This window comes from Nipponia nippon, unplaced genomic scaffold (assembly GCF_047370975.1).
Source record: "Nipponia nippon isolate SJK-2023a ecotype South Korea unplaced genomic scaffold, ASM4737097v1 scaffold_4, whole genome shotgun sequence".
NCBI classification, from domain to species: domain Eukaryota; kingdom Metazoa; phylum Chordata; class Aves; order Pelecaniformes; family Threskiornithidae; genus Nipponia; species Nipponia nippon.
Genome location: NW_028262358.1, coordinates 40,547,941 through 40,563,803, shown reverse-complemented (window position 1 = coordinate 40,563,803; position 15,863 = coordinate 40,547,941). Strand labels below are relative to the sequence as shown.

The following is a 15,863-nucleotide window of genomic DNA, read 5'->3' as shown; positions in this document are numbered from 1 at the left end:
TCCAGCATTCTGAAATAGAATTTTGTGGAATGAAGCCAAGAGTGTACAGCACCCGCTGAAGTAAAAAGCTGCCTCTTAGCAGACCTGGTCCAGTTGTAAAAAAATAAAATAAAAAGTCTACTTTCAGTCAGCCAGTCTCTCCACATATAATTCATAGTATGAAAGTTATATGGGACAGTGTAAATAAGTACCAACAGCATTATTTCATCTAAACCAATACAGTTTTCTAGTCAGTAGAGTTCAGATTCTAATTGCAATTCTGAAGCCAAAATTTGTCTGCCTGCTAAGTTTTACACACTTTCCTCCATCTCCCCTTCTGCTTTTTATTTGAATTGCAATGTATGTATCAGTAGAAGACACAGTAATTTTTACAGTGGCGCTTGGTAATTAACCTGTGAAGAACATTTATTTGCCCTAATATTTGCCCCCAATTATTAGGACACGGTTGTAAATTCTTTTAAATTACCTATTTGAGTTTTTGGATCACAACATGCAAAGCAGGCTAAAAGAACCTCAAGTTTCTGAATCTACACATCAAAAGACAAAAAAATTAATTTCAGTCATTTCTTAGTTAAATCTCAAAGTATTCAAGTTTGTCTTGAATATTCTACTCAGTTCCTCCATGTAACAAGCAAAATGGGAAATGGTTTGCAGCCTACAGCAATCTGACTTCACATTGTAGTAGTCACAAATGACCTGTAAGGCAAGATGCATTTCAGTTCTCAATCGCAAGCTGAGTTTTTCAGCAAGAAGCTCAAAGATTACAAATCATAATCCATAATTTTAGTTTCAAACATATTTTAATTTCTTCAAAAAGTGCTGTTTCCTATGCACCCTTTTAGATGGGTGGCAACAATCCCTTTAGCAATTGGTGAACACATGCAAAAAAGCCTGCTTTTCCACTTCCCTGACTTGTTTTTGTTACAAAGCTCCCAAGAGAAATAAATACATCAGTAAAGAGAAAGGTCTTTTTGGCAACATATGCAGTAAGTATTCCTTATGTAATAAGAGTTTAAGGCATGATTAACAGAAGATGAACCTCATGTTGAATTACAACAAGCAGATCAGAAAGGCTTTCATATTTGTGAACAATACAATCACAACAACAAAAAAAGATGTAGGCTTTACTGGAAAATACTACTTGCACCATACCTCAATGATTCCTCTCTTAGGCTACAAAAAGCTCTAGGACTTCTAAAAATGTCTTCCTTTTACTCTCTCTCTCACTCTCTCTCTCTCTTTTAAAAAAATTCTCACTTGCTATTTTTTGGCACATGTGCCAAAAATTTCTAGCCAAAAACTATTCTAGACCACAGCTCTATTTCAAACATATTTTCCTTTAAAATAAAAAGACAGAAATGAAATTGATTTTCAGAAGACAAAAGCCTTTAACAAACCATCAGTGAAATTCTCAAATCAATAGCACCCTTTCCCATCAAGCTTCTTCACAAATTCACTCAATTAAAACCAAAAAAGAATTCTGGGATCATATATGTAAACTTGTATTTGACAATCATTTCATTAAAAAAAAAAAAAAAAAAAAAAAGACCATCTATTAGCATTCTGTCTCAGCATATCCTGCAAATGTAAGCGCCAGTTCCTGAATTTCAGGGAAAGTACTCACACAGCAGAAATATAAGAATTCAATAATTCTTGTCTTACTTATTAGAAGTGCTTACCCCAAGTACTAAATATATGCCACAGGCAGCAATTGATCTTACAGCACTTCAGTTAAGTCCGCAATACATTTAACACAAAAAGGAGCCCAGTTTCATGATGTAGAGAAGGGTTCAATGTTAGCAGATAGCAGCAGCATTTGGATACTGTTATTAGAAATGGTTTAGGCAGTTGATACACACAGCGTTGATGTGCCTTCTGGTTCAGGCATTAGTAGCTAGATCATGCACTTGATTCACTCTGTGAAAGGCATCTTAAAATAGAGCTGGGGTCTGAGATCACTTTCATCACTGCAAATGCAGAGCAGTTTCATTGACTCTTATGTTTAAAGTCCACATGCTGGATTTACTCCCGGCTCTCTAACATAGTCCAGGAGAGACAAGAACAACACACGCCAACCAACAAAAAACTGAGCAAAGGTGAGTGTTCTTTGGAAAGCCAGAGTGGCGTAACCCACACAGAGAGACAAAAGCAATTAATCTCTTACACGTGGAAAAAATAACATCCCGGTTTTCCATAGCACTGTACATCACTCCCACTCTGATTTTTTTTCCATTTGAAGAATATAAAGTGAAGAAGATTCAGTTCTTCCTTGGCTAGGCCTATGCAGCTACCCAGAACCAAATGGGAGCCATTAGTTGATACAACTAAGAGGAAAACATGGTGCAGTAGTTGTTGCGTGTGTTGAAGTCCTCTGCACCACATTGAAGCCAATGAGCAGAAAGACTTCCCCCTCATCTGACCTAGTTCTGTCAAAAATTCACACATGAAGATAGTGGGTGTAGAGGTGACACATGCGGTGTCTTTAAAAATTTTGGAAGGCAACAACTCACAGTGAAGAATACCTAAGACCCTGATGGGGAAAGGAAAGCTAGCTGAACTCTAGAAAATTCAGACAAGATATTAGAAAGCTGCCCAGAACTGTAGGTGTACAAGAAAGTGAACAGATTAGGGCCAAGCCATTTTACAAAAACAAAACAATGCTGGGAAAAAAGTGCCAGAAGGATGGTTGGTTTCAAGGCAAAGCTACCTGATGCTGCAGGTATGTCCTATTTGAAAAGACCTACAAATTTAAAGAATTCCCCCCCCCCCTTTTTTTAATCAGCATGTAAAAATTATTGTAAAAATCCAGTATAATTGCAAAAACACAATCCTATTTGCTGGATTGTGAATTGCTGCTGACTGCACTGTGACAGGTGCAGCATAGAAAGGCAGTGTCCCCAAAGAGTTTTCACACAAAATCAACAAAGAATAGCAGAAATAAGGAGAAAAGGCTCAAAAGAAACATTAATTTTTCATTAGATTATTCTAAAAAATAAATACCAATTATCTCCAACTCACTGTATACCCAGCCGTTGGTAGCTGGGTAGATTCTGTACAAACAGTGGAACAGGTTGCCCAGGAAGGCTGTGGAGTCCACCCTCGGAGCTATGCAAAGTCGACTCTGCACACCCCTGAGCAACTTGCTGCAGCTGACCCTGCTCTGAGCTGGGGAATGGACTGGAGGATGCCCAGAGGCCCCTTCCCACTCCAGCAATTCCCTGATCAGATTAGAATGGATTTCTGAGAAGTTATTTAAGGATGACTGATTTTCCACAAAATTAATCAGAGATGGTGTTCTATATACAAGTTAAAGCCTTGGAAAAAAGCAGAATACAACTGTGAATAAAGTCGACAAATGTTTGTGAAATCAGATTTACTGGTGGACAGAAGAGGACCTTGGATGCCACCATGCAGGAAAAGCATTGATCATCACTGATGAACAGATCCATGGAGAAAACCGACAGTGAGGAGCAGCAAAAGGAAATTCAGAGTCTCAAAATGAAAGGCCCAAAAAAATCTAATCACCTACTTAAATCTAAAGTTAAAAGTATACACAGGTAGTGTAGGTGGCAGGTGTCTGAAGCAAATCTTAATCCAACATAGTCAATACTCCAGTCTTTCTGACCATATCACTAATTTTCTTCAGTTTCTAGGTAAGCCACTGTGTCTATCAGGGGAGTGCAACAAACAGGAATACATAAAAAGTCCCCCTATACAAAAGAAAGAAAAAAAGGTCTTGATGAAAGAAAGACATGACAGAATTGGGAATTATGTGAACCACCTCAGTACTCATTTACTGAAATTTAACAGGCTCTGACCCAGGCTTACAAAATAATTGAAATAACACAAGGGTCTTGCTCAAAACACACCACCAAAAATAACTTCAAAAAGTGTGCTTTATTTTGTCAAACCAACCTCCAAAACCAGAAACTCAAAACAAGAAACCATTTCTTCCTCTGTTACCTACTCTTCCTAATTACACCACAGGACTATGGTAATTACTGCATGCCATTATATAACACACATATGTTCTTGTGCACCCCAAAAGATAAGTTTTGTTTGTTACCTCTTACCGACAGTTATTTTGACAGTTCTTTTCTGAGAGTCCATCCTCATCTTCTCCCATAATATCCACTGCCGAAAATATCAGTGCAACCAGAATTGCAAAGCAGCATACCAGTGCAAAGATCACAATGCATCTTTGCTGGGACTGAAAGAGATTAAGATTAAAAAAGTTTTAATGGCATGAGCATACTCCAGTCAATGACCTGAGACTCTAAAACTTTTACATAAGATCTAAAATTCTTTGAAGATCTTACTGCCATAGCTGTCAACATGAAACACACCTCAGGATGAAAACACTCTCAAAACTGTCCTTCAGGTATCACCTTGAGATGTATTTTAAATCTCTCAGACATTGTTAAACAATTCATGTCACAAATAATATTCATAACAAACTGTTTTCTGTTTGTACCACAAGGAAAGCATTATGCATTAAAATAATGATTCTTACATTAACTATGTATTTTCTGATTGCACCTCACAGATAAAGTACACACTTAGGATGGCACTCAAAAGTCTTGAGAGTTTTGTTGTGTTTGGCTGAAATAAAACACATCATTGCAAGAACACTGAAGATCAAAGTAATTTTTTTATTGCTACACAAAGTAACTGACATTCTTACTATGATTGTCACAGCAACTGAGACACTTTGGCAAGTCCTTGCCCCACAGTACTTATATTATAAGGAAAACAAATTCACAGACGATAGATGGGATTCAAGGAAACAATGGGAGACTGCTACTCAATATGATAGGCAATGCTTTCCGCATCTCAGATTAAATATTAAAACGTGGCATAGCACTAACTTATTCTACAATATGAAATCCTGCAGCACTAAATCAGATACAACCGTGTAAACCTCCTAAAGACAATCTCCTGACGTGCAATTTACATAGCTGCATGAAGGCAAAGTATATTTTATTCTGAAACCAAATTTTCAAACAAGTATAGTGTGTATTTTTCTACTGAAGAAAATTTGCACAAAACCACACCTATATATATAAAAATATGAAACTCTAACTTCCATTGCCATAGTTATTTGCTTAATTTTCATTATTGTCCTGTAATTAAAATTTTACATAAAGAAAAAAAGCTTTATAAAGGAATGGGAAAGTGGGAAAGTATATGGGAAAGATGGAGAAGTGTAAGGGAAAGGAAGCAATGTCATGCTTGCAGCTGAAAACCAACATCATAGTATTTCCATTGTTCCTGACATTTCATTTAAGAGGTAATAAGTTTCAGAGTAATAAGAATGTTTTCCAGTATGCATAAAGAAAAGGCCTGACTTTTTTTTCTTAAATAAGCTTCCAAAACTTCCAAACTAGTGCACATCCCAGAAGAAACAAGCTCATGCATTTCAGAACAAATCAGATATAAGCATTTTATTTCAGTCTGTGAAAATCTAAAACACAGCAAACAAATTCTTCAGAGAACAGGAACAACTTTTCTGAAATTTAGTGAGAAATGTATCCTTTTACCTAACAGTAACACTGAATACACCGCTTCGGTTATATGTGTATTTTAAATATAATGCATATTAGACACTTTTATACATTTTAAATATATGTTTAAATCTGTGTTTTCTAATACATTACCTAAAATCTTACAGGAATGCAGCATAAGAAAATCTTCTTCAAGCGTTTACAGAGGCTACTTCTGAAATAAATAAAATTTGGACCATTTTTTTCTGCTGCTAGGTATAATCATGGCAAGGTATGAAAAGAATTAGAAATGACTGCATTTGGGTGTCCAGAACTAAGGCTGCAGTCAGGTGCACAGTAGGACTTAAGAGAAAAATATTAAAACATTGCCTCACTGCCTCGTGCTACTGTCAAAAAAAAGTGCCAAAGATAGAGAGATACGCAGACCTGGGACACTGCTTTATGCCATTTCTTCATCAGGATGTCTCACACTCTTGCTAAGATGACCATTGTCTCATGCAGACTTTTACAGTTCTGTAAGTGTATTTGCAGAAACTGTTTGATGCAGCTTCTTCCAAGTGCTGAGCATATCACCATGGCAGCAAGATAGCAAAGCTACTCCCATACCAGTGAGCCAAACAGAGCCAGGGCTCGTTCTCCAGCCCCTAAGAGCAGGGGATGTGACCCAGCACGGCTTGCAACACTAGCATTCTTTTTCCTCCAAAAACAGGATAACTGCAGCCACTCTGCTCACTGGGAACAGCCCTGAGTCTGTAGGGAATAACTCCCATCTTCTTGCTGTGCCACCATGCAAGCAGCAGAACAACTACAGAGAGTTGCAGGGTCACTGAACCAACAGGGACCATGGTAGCCTTTCAGGCTGGGCCAGCAAACATGGAGGCAGCAAGAGAAGTTTCATTAAAAGGAGTCCACAGTACCTCTATCACACATGTCCCAAGTCATAAAATAGCCCTAAAAACCTTTTAACCAGCTTAAAACTTAAAAGCCAAAAGCTATGTAAAACCTACAGTGTATCAAAAATGATACGATATCATAAGAAGGAGAGGGGAAAAAAAAAAGGGAGGTGCAACAGATGCCTTAAGTTCCTTCAATACCAGGAGATTTTATGGTAGCAATTTCTAGGTCGTTATGTTCAAGGAGTATGGAAAGGGGAGGCAAAATAATTCTGAATGGATCCTCCTATTCTAGCTTTAATTCCCATTCCACATAAATTTGGGGAACATATTCAAGGCTTCTTGACTTCTGTGTTGTAGCTGAAATTTGTATAAAGTTTAATTCCCTGTTCTTTTAGTTCTGCATGTGTACAGCTTGTCAGGCTCTGCAGTTTGACTGCAGCACAATGTAAGACCACTGCTATTCTACCAGCACTAAAATACAGAACTGTACAAATCTAATTTACTGTCTTTATTTACACAGATCCTTTATATTATGCGTTTGTCTTTGACAAATGTAAAGGATTAGTTATTTCACTTTTTGATAAGTACCAGCTTAACAGTATGGTTACAAATAGTATAGGGGACCTTTTAAATCCACACACAAAAAAGAACTTTATCAAACTGTGACAATAGTACTTTTTCTTTGAACTAAGGATAGCAAAAGATATTAAACAAAACAAAGCAAAAATTCCAAGTTTGCAATTCTCCTAACCTTACATTTTTAGTCACAGGTCTGAAGGGTGAGGTAAAGACCACTTAAAAAAATTTATACAGCTAGTAAGGAGGATTTTGAATGGTTTTACAGTTCATCTTGCAATTACTCCTGCTGAGTGGTGATTTTTTGATTGCTTTTAAATCTACATATTATATTAGAAATGAATATTTGAATATTGCTTAGATTCAAATTGATGTTTATATTAGAAAACAAAGAATAAAAAATAGCTACTGGCACCAAACAAGTTTTCCGATCCTTTCTTTTGACAATGGTACTAAATCTTAATTTTCATGCACTAACGCCATATTGCAGCCAATTTTCTAATAGGCTTTTTCTAATTAAAATAGATTAGAAAAGACCATGTCACTGTTCTATTATAGCATCCGTGCATGCCTGTGTGTATGTGTGTGTGCATGTGCGAGTAATAGCAGGCTTCTTGAAAGAATTCAAAATAGAAGAGCTCACACCATAGACAGACTAGAAGGAATCTGTTAGATTTGCTCTTCAGACTCTTGCGTCGGTGGGCTTGGGCAGACTGTGTGCTTCATGCTATGTTGTTGTGTATCCCCTTGGTAACTGGGATCCCTCAGAGCTTACCAGACCTATCCTCCTGCTTCCTTCAGTAAAAGCCTAAAAATCCTCTGTGTTTCAGCTTTCAGTCGTCAACACTTAATTACGGAATACAGGGTTGGGAGGGACATCTAAAGCTTATGTAGTCCATCTGGCCATATACATGGTTAATTTATACAAATATTACTTCTAGCAGATATTTGTCTAACCTGTCCCTAAAAATCTCCAGTTGAGAGAGATCCTACAGTCTCTTCAGGCAACCCATCCCACGTGTTAGTACCTTACTGAAGCCTAACTTAAGTCTCTTATGCTGCAATATATTTTTTTTCCTTCCCACACTTGCTGAAAACGGAGAACAGAGTATTTCATTCTTTCCTGCTGCAATCTCTTACATATTTGAGGACTGCTAGAGATGCTAAGAGGCCCGGGCCCAAAGCATCTACTAGCTTGACTGGACCTGTCAGAGGACAACCACGGCTGAGATTTCAGTCTTAACAGTGTGGAGATCTGTCTACGGTAAGCCCAGAAATTCTGCTGCATGAGAGAAAGATTTCTTCAGAGCTTATGGAAGATTGGGAAAGAAACTCCTGCAGGAACAAGGACTACCAAAAATGCTGCTATTTTCCATTTCATAAGCAAAATGCTTTCACCTGCCTCATCTAGCTTAAACACTACATTAAAACAAATCCACCAAAACACTGCATATTTACTAAAACAAAGCATGGTATTTTTCATGTTGTTATAGCCCTAGGTAAAGAGTGAGAAAAAGAGCAAAAGCCACACAATGGGTATGCAATGCAGTACTATTCAGACTAGATTTTAATCTGAGCCCTATCTGTTTGTTTATTATTAAGAAAAAGGATAGTCTGTGTCAGTTATCGCAGGTTACATCAAGCCTGTGCTACCCAGGCAGAATTTAAAATGAGAACAAGAAAGAAAAAGGCTTCCATCTTTACTGCACTCCCGTTGCTCAAAAGCTCTTAAGAACACTTCAACGACCCATAAAGCTTTCAGTTTCTTCACAAACAACAGGTATCTCTGTAACACACTATATTTAATCAGGAATTTACTTTTCCCTCAATACAGTACAAAAACGTCCTTCTCTCCCCAAACAGGAGCCATGAAATTGCAATGCTGCATCTACTGAGAAAACTGAGCACATAAGAAAACTTGTCATGGCTTTGAACTAGTGCTTTATTTTTATACTTATTTAAAGAATAAAGGAGGTCATATTTATACAGCGTGGTAATATGGAGTTCCTATCTGCCTGTCAGAACCACAGAGGCTCCAAGAGGTAGGTTTTCACACATCTTCTATCATATCACTAGTCTGCTCTTTCCTGCGACATGTCTGAGCGCCAATGGGAGAGCAAAAGCACTCATCTTCAACACTGGTAACCTGTTCAACAGCTCTTAAAATTCTGCTTATGGGTGGGGTTTTATGGCACACTACAGTACATTTGCCAAAGATAGCAAGGAACTGGACTTCAAGAGTTAGCGGTCATTCTTGGATTAACCTTAGTTCTTAAAATCATTATGTGTGTTTACTAGAGAAAAACATTACTATAAAGACTGTTTCCATTAATCTGGGATCCATATACAATAGTAATCTTCATTGCAGCCTTAAATCTCCCAGCTAGTATGATTAGTACCAATCAACAGTTAAATTTCTATTAAACAAAAATAGGAAGGAATTGATCTAAGACTGCTAAAATAAGTTAAATGTTTTCAAATTGGCTGGGCCTAGTGAGCTTCATCCTTGGATATTTAAGGTACTGGCTGAGGCTAACAGAGAACTTTTAGCACTTACCTCTGAAATGCTCATGAGCATGAGTGAAGCATCAGAAGACTGGAAAAAGCAAAAATGTTACCCATATTTAAGAAAAAAAGGTGGGCAGGCAATAGAAGTTGGGAAATAACAAACCAGTTATTTTAACTTCAATCTCTAGAAAATACTTGAACAAGTAAGTAACGAAGCTATTATACGTAAACACCTAGAAGATAAGAAATTTTGTCAAGAAGTAGTCACATCAATCAATTTTGATTTCCATCTTTCCTAGTCACGAGCCCTGTTACCCTGCTGAAGAAGCTGAAAATAACATATACTTTGATCTTTAATAAAAACTTTCTTACAAACCACACAAACTATGTCCAGATTATTATAGAAGAGATGTAAAGCTGGTTGGAATATCATGCTTATTGAAAGAATGGGAGGACGTTTTAGAAGGGATTCAGAGGATTCTGCTCCATATCTGTTTTTGTTCACGTCTTCATTAACAATCTAAATTATGGACTAGAAATGAAACGTGCTTATTAAGTTTTCAATCAAAACAAAAGCAGCGCAAATTGAAAGCATGCTGGAAGACTAGATTAAAATTTCAAAATAATCTTGACAACTTAGGGGGTATGTTGAGAAAAATAGGTTAAAATTCAATTAGGGAAGAGAAAAGAGCTACCAGCAGGCAGGAGCAATCGGTTGCACAGATACAGGAACTGAGAAACCATTAGGAAAAAGGATAATCAAAATGATTAAGAGGCTGGAGCAGATGCTTTAGGAAGACAGACAAAACAAAAGTAGGAGTCCACATTTTGGAGAGGAGAAGAAATACGACCAAGGGGTACAAAATCATCACAAGAGCATCAGGTAAAATTATTAAGGCAAAATTATTATTCGCCAAGTATCGCAATACCAGAAATAGGGGATGTTTACTGAAACTTGTAGGAGTTAAGTTTCAAAAAGATAAAGTACTTTTTGTGAAGTGGATATTGAGCATCTGGAATTTGTTGCCACGGGAGGCTGTGAAAGCAAACAGCAGCAGCAGGTTTAAAAAGAGATTAGACAAAGCCTTCAAAAACATGTCCAGAGCAGATGCTAGAGAAAACAGCCAGGAATGTGCCCTCTAACAGAGATGATGGGGGACACGCTGTTGCCACTGTTAAACACACAGTACAGGACTATATATATTCTACTGCTCAAACCCATGGCATATTTTTTACTCTCTTAAATGGTTTCCTTTTTCCACAGAAGGACCCACAAGTTATAGCAGAGTACAACCTGAACACGAAACAATCATGTGACACTGTTGTATTGACTTACATCTCTACATCCTGGTATAATGTTTGTACTGCATACAAGGCAAAAATAATCCTTACTCTCTACTTCAAGTTGGCATATTTTGTTCACCTTTCAAGACTGCATGGAGACACTTTAGAGAAAAATCAACAATAAATATTTAGTCCTATAGTTACCACAGAAAGAAGAGACTCGAGAGTTAATTCTCCAAACAACATTCTTTAATTTCAGTGTTTTCCAAGCAAACAAGGCATAAGAAGTCACACTGTCTGCCCAGATTCTTTTGAATCTGTATTTGAAAGATTTATAGAAATGTAATTATCTCGGACATTTTACAAAATCCAGAATGAAGGTAGACTTGGCTAAGAAAGATGCAAATTAGTGCCTCTACTGGGGGAAAGAGGGTCCAAAGTTTTGCCTTCCAGCACACACACAGCTCAGCACCATGCAGCCTCATAGAGAGAGGGATGGGAGGAATCACTGCCACGGTGGTATACAGAGGGATTGAGGGCCCTGAGCACGCACCCGCAGTGAAGCTGCTGCGTTGGTTTCACTGAACAAACGTTTGATTCAACAGGTCAGGCATATAACACATGGGCAGGCATGTTACTATAAATAGAAAACCAATAAACTACTTTGGAAGAAATCCAAGGCTTTAGGGGTTACTTATCTGAACCTCCTCCCCACAAAAGGGCTATATTACAGAAAGCTATTAACATGCAGAATATGAGCTCTGTAAGAAAAAAAGGGTTTCCAGCACATGGCCAACTAACCTCAAATGCATGTTGTTGACCAGAATTGGCATAAGAGAAGGAGTGAAAAGCCTGAGTACATTTAAGTGTTCGTCTGCCATTTTCCCGAAATTGGGCCCTGACTTCTCACCATGATATCTTGAGTCAGTCTTCAGCATACTATAAGACAGTGTTATAGTTTGGCAATGCCAAAAAAAAGGCCATTGTCTACACTAAAAATGACAGTCTACTCAAATCCAGTGTCTCCTGCAAAGTAAAAAAAAAAAGAAAAAAAAAAAGTATTGAACAATCTGAACCTGGCCTGAATAATCAATTCAGAATACTCTCAATACTTCATTAGTAAAACCCACTGTAAACAGGATTTCTATACCCTCTTTACACATCTTTAAACCTGGAGCCTCTAAGTAAGGACTCTTACCACTGCTAGCATTAGACCCATTACTCCACCACGAATTCTGCAAGTAAAAATTGCTGTGCTAGAGAAAGGTATAACTGATTTCTTTTTGGATCAGCACTCCATCATATAATAGAAGACAAAGTACCTTTAGAAAAACCAAGCCAAACAAAAAAAACAAACCAAATGCCAGAACTGATGGCAACAGTCTTGTATTAGCATTTTGGGGTGACAAAAGAAAGAAGGGTCGTAAAGTACACTGAAGGGAAGGGTAGAGAGAAGAAAACAAATACAAAAGGGGGAAAAAAAATATTATGTCCAATATGGGGAAAAAAACCCCAGCAACAGGAGTCCATGGTTCACAAAGGAAGAGTTGAAAAAAAGGAAGGAAGTAGAAAGGTAAGGAAGAATGAAGGAAAAAGAAATTATAGAAGATAGAAGCAAGAGGTAGAAAGAAAAACTGAGAGGACTGGAAACAAAGATAAAATTGAAATGATACAAAAAGATACAAGAAAAAAATGTAAAAAAAAAAAAATCAGATGAGCACTTGAGAGTCTACAAACTAGAACACTACAGCTGAAACAACTGTTACTAACACATATACACATAAAGTGCCTAACTTTATATATTAGATCTTTTATGTACAGATAAGAGACCTTCTATATACAACTTGACTCACAAATATAATTAACTGAACTCAGCCCTCTTCAGAAATTAGGTGAAACACAGCAAATAATCACTGAGCAAACAAACATTCAAAGATCTATAATTTCCAATTAAGAACTGGATCCTATAAGGCAGCATTTTGAGAAAGAATGAAATTAATAAACACATCAAGATGCAAGCTATTTAGTGTATTGCAGAACAGTCCATTTAAAATCAGTTACAGTCATCGGAGGACAGCTGGCTGGGGGGATCTAGCAGATGATACAAAGACTGGCCTATAGTCTACAAGTCCAGGTATCAGCAGGTGCTGTCGTTGTCTGACTGCTAGCAAAAAATGCTCTTTGCAATTTTACACCCTTTACCTATCACTCTGGAGTCTACAGCATAGCAGGCCAAGCAGTTAGAAAGCTCCAAGTAGTAGCCCTACTTCTCTCCACACCTTGTTTAAATTTGATGTTGATAGTCTTAACTCCTAATGGAAAACTAGACTAAAATACCAGAATTTCTACAAATCAGAATCATCCGCAGACACTGAACAAGAAACTGCAGTAACTTGCCATACTGCATCTGCCTCTAGCCAGCAATTCTCTTGTTTTCATAATCAACAGAACAAAAAATAGTCTACATTACTACTATCTTTTCCATGCTTTGTTTGCATTCATCATAATAACATTTTTCAACTAACGCTGACCCATGAATTTCTTAAATCTTTTCTGGAATGAACTGTTCATTGTACACTTTCAATTTTTAATCTAAAGATTAATCATGTTTATACTAAAGGGAAATGGAACATTTTAAGTTATCATGAAGGGGAAAATTACACTGTTCTTATTAGCTGCCAGTGAAACATGCTCAAAACTTTTCCCCTTGTGACATTTCAGACTCATTTTAAACATCTCTCCCAGAAAGGAAGGACATCCCACATTTGAAGTACTTGAAGTCATGCATTTAACAGGCCTAACACATATTTCAGGTTTTATTTCCATTTGGTCACCTTTGAACACCAAAATGAGCTGGAGCATTGAAGTGTCAATTTGGCTACAATGACTTCAGAGTGATTCCATCCCCATTCCACTGGATCAGTCTAACACACATTGCTCTGGCAGCACCATTCTGCCCCAAACTAGGCAGGACTGCAGTAAACTATAGGACAGCTTTAGCTCTTCAGGTAAGGCTCCTAATGGAGCAAAATATAACAACTACAAGGTTCTAAATTTTAACATCAATCCTGTCATGCTATTAAGGCATACTCCAGCCTAAGGACGATCTGTTGAGATGGTAACATCCAGCAATTCAGAACACTTTAACAGTCTGAATCCATGACAAGAAGCATTTGGGGACAGAGGACAGGACAGGGTGTGCTCTGGCTAGCTATGATATTTAGCTTTGCAACATCAAAGAATTTGAGGCTGCCTGACAGAGGGGATCAGCAAAATGTTGGGCAGCTATTTTGTGTGCACGCAATAAACAAACTTTCATGTGCAAAGGAGCTTTTAAGAGAAAATACAGTAAGCCTAACAATGTCAGTGCAAGTATCTCCATGACAGATCATTCCATATCACTTTGGTATCCAAAAAGCACCTAAACATTTTTGTGGGTCTTACCCATATCTGTGCCATGTTCCCTAAAATCTGAGAGCATTTGGAATGTAGATGCTGGTATAAGGACAGTTATTAAATGTGTAATTTTTTGTGTGTGTGTGCATGTATTCTTAAATATGCATATTTATACACACAAACAGGCACGCCAGGAAAAATTAGTAGTATGTTAGATTCAGATATATACGTTTATTTGCGAAAGCAGACCAGACTATATACAGATGAATACACTGATTTGATACTTGTGATCTCTAATTTACCAATGGTTATGCCTCTGTTGTGTTTAAAAGTAACTATAAATTATTTTCATACTTTAGTAACTGTGGGGAAAACAATACTAGTGACATACTCAGTTAAGTAACCTAAAACACAGCATCAACTACAAAAATCACATTTCTTTCTTGAAAGTGTTTTATCTAATAATACTGCTAATAAGGCTTCAAGATAAAGTAAACAAAATTTAAAAGTCATTAAGAGATTTTTTTCCCAGTGTTTGCATATGTCATTTTTGGCACACTAAATGATCATATGTACAGTCAGCTCAACCTTCTTGCACACAGCCTTTCATTGTTTTTCTAAGATTCTTTCAAAAAGAAACAAGACAAAAAAAAAGACTTAAAAATAAGAAAATGTGGCTACTGCCACATAAACGCCATCAGGGATGTTGTTAAGACACAAATTTGAGCACAAGTGCAGTTCTGAAGCATAACAAACTCACCACTCTGTCTGGAGCATGGTTTTTCTTAGCCAAATTAACAAGGCAAAATACAGCACCTTAAACTTTTCCCACTGAGGTTTAAGCACTTCATCATGCAATTGGGACAGGCTAAGAGTGCATGTGCCATCAATTATAGCAGCATCACATTAAGTCCCAATAAAGCAATCATTCTACAATCAAAAGCAGGTGGTGCAACTGAACCCAGAGGTACTAACTTAGTTTGTTAGATGAATTGCCAGTTTCCCTTTCATAAAGTGTAAAAGCAAATTAAGAAATTTCAATTTTTTTTTTTTAAAGAGTTTGCTTTTACTCATTCTGATGAGACACACTTAAGGAAAAAGTTTTATTAACACTATATTATTTTTAGCTCATTCTGAATTTCTAACTACACTGTGAGTAGATGTTGAAATAATAGATTTGCCACTCTGCCAAGCAAGTTAATTCCACTGTCACAGAGAACACAACCAATGTGACATTCGCAATAGGAATTATATTCTACTTTAAAGAGAGATAAAGGAAAACAAAAAGAGGCTTATGATCCAGAGATAATCAGAGAGATAAAGGTAAACTAGTTAATTATAGTGATTAAGTGTATCTGATCTGTGCTTTCTTTCTTATGACAGACTTTAGTTACCATGTTTTTTTATCCTATAAAATTCTGTATTTGAATTAAACGACAGTATTCGTAACTTTTAAGTAATTCTACTTGATGGATAATTCCTTTACTGGATGGAAAACATGTAACATTATGAGTAAAGATGGGACTGCTGTACTGACTTTGGCTTCTAGGAACTCAAAATGATATACAGAAAACTGATCCCTACTATCATTTTTGGAAATAGGAAACAAAGATATTTTGCCCAGATCATTCCTTCCCTGCCCAATACTTTGAAAAAATTCTCTATGTCAAGATCCCTGAATTTCTGCAGAAAAGGAATA

At 37.0% G+C, this 15,863-nt stretch overlaps 1 protein-coding gene across 3 annotated transcripts in view; it reads right to left on the bottom strand.

Annotated features, from left to right (window-relative positions):
* Positions 1-15,863, bottom strand: part of PLD5 (phospholipase D family member 5) — a 189,383-nt gene that overhangs the window by 109,216 nt on the left and 64,304 nt on the right. For all 3 annotated transcript variants that reach the window (XM_087776601.1, XM_009463536.2, XM_087776602.1), the window contains one exon: positions 4,074-4,210. In XM_087776601.1, the coding sequence (XP_087632727.1) occupies positions 4,074-4,210 (137 nt within the window). The remainder of the gene's footprint in view (positions 1-4,073; positions 4,211-15,863) is intronic.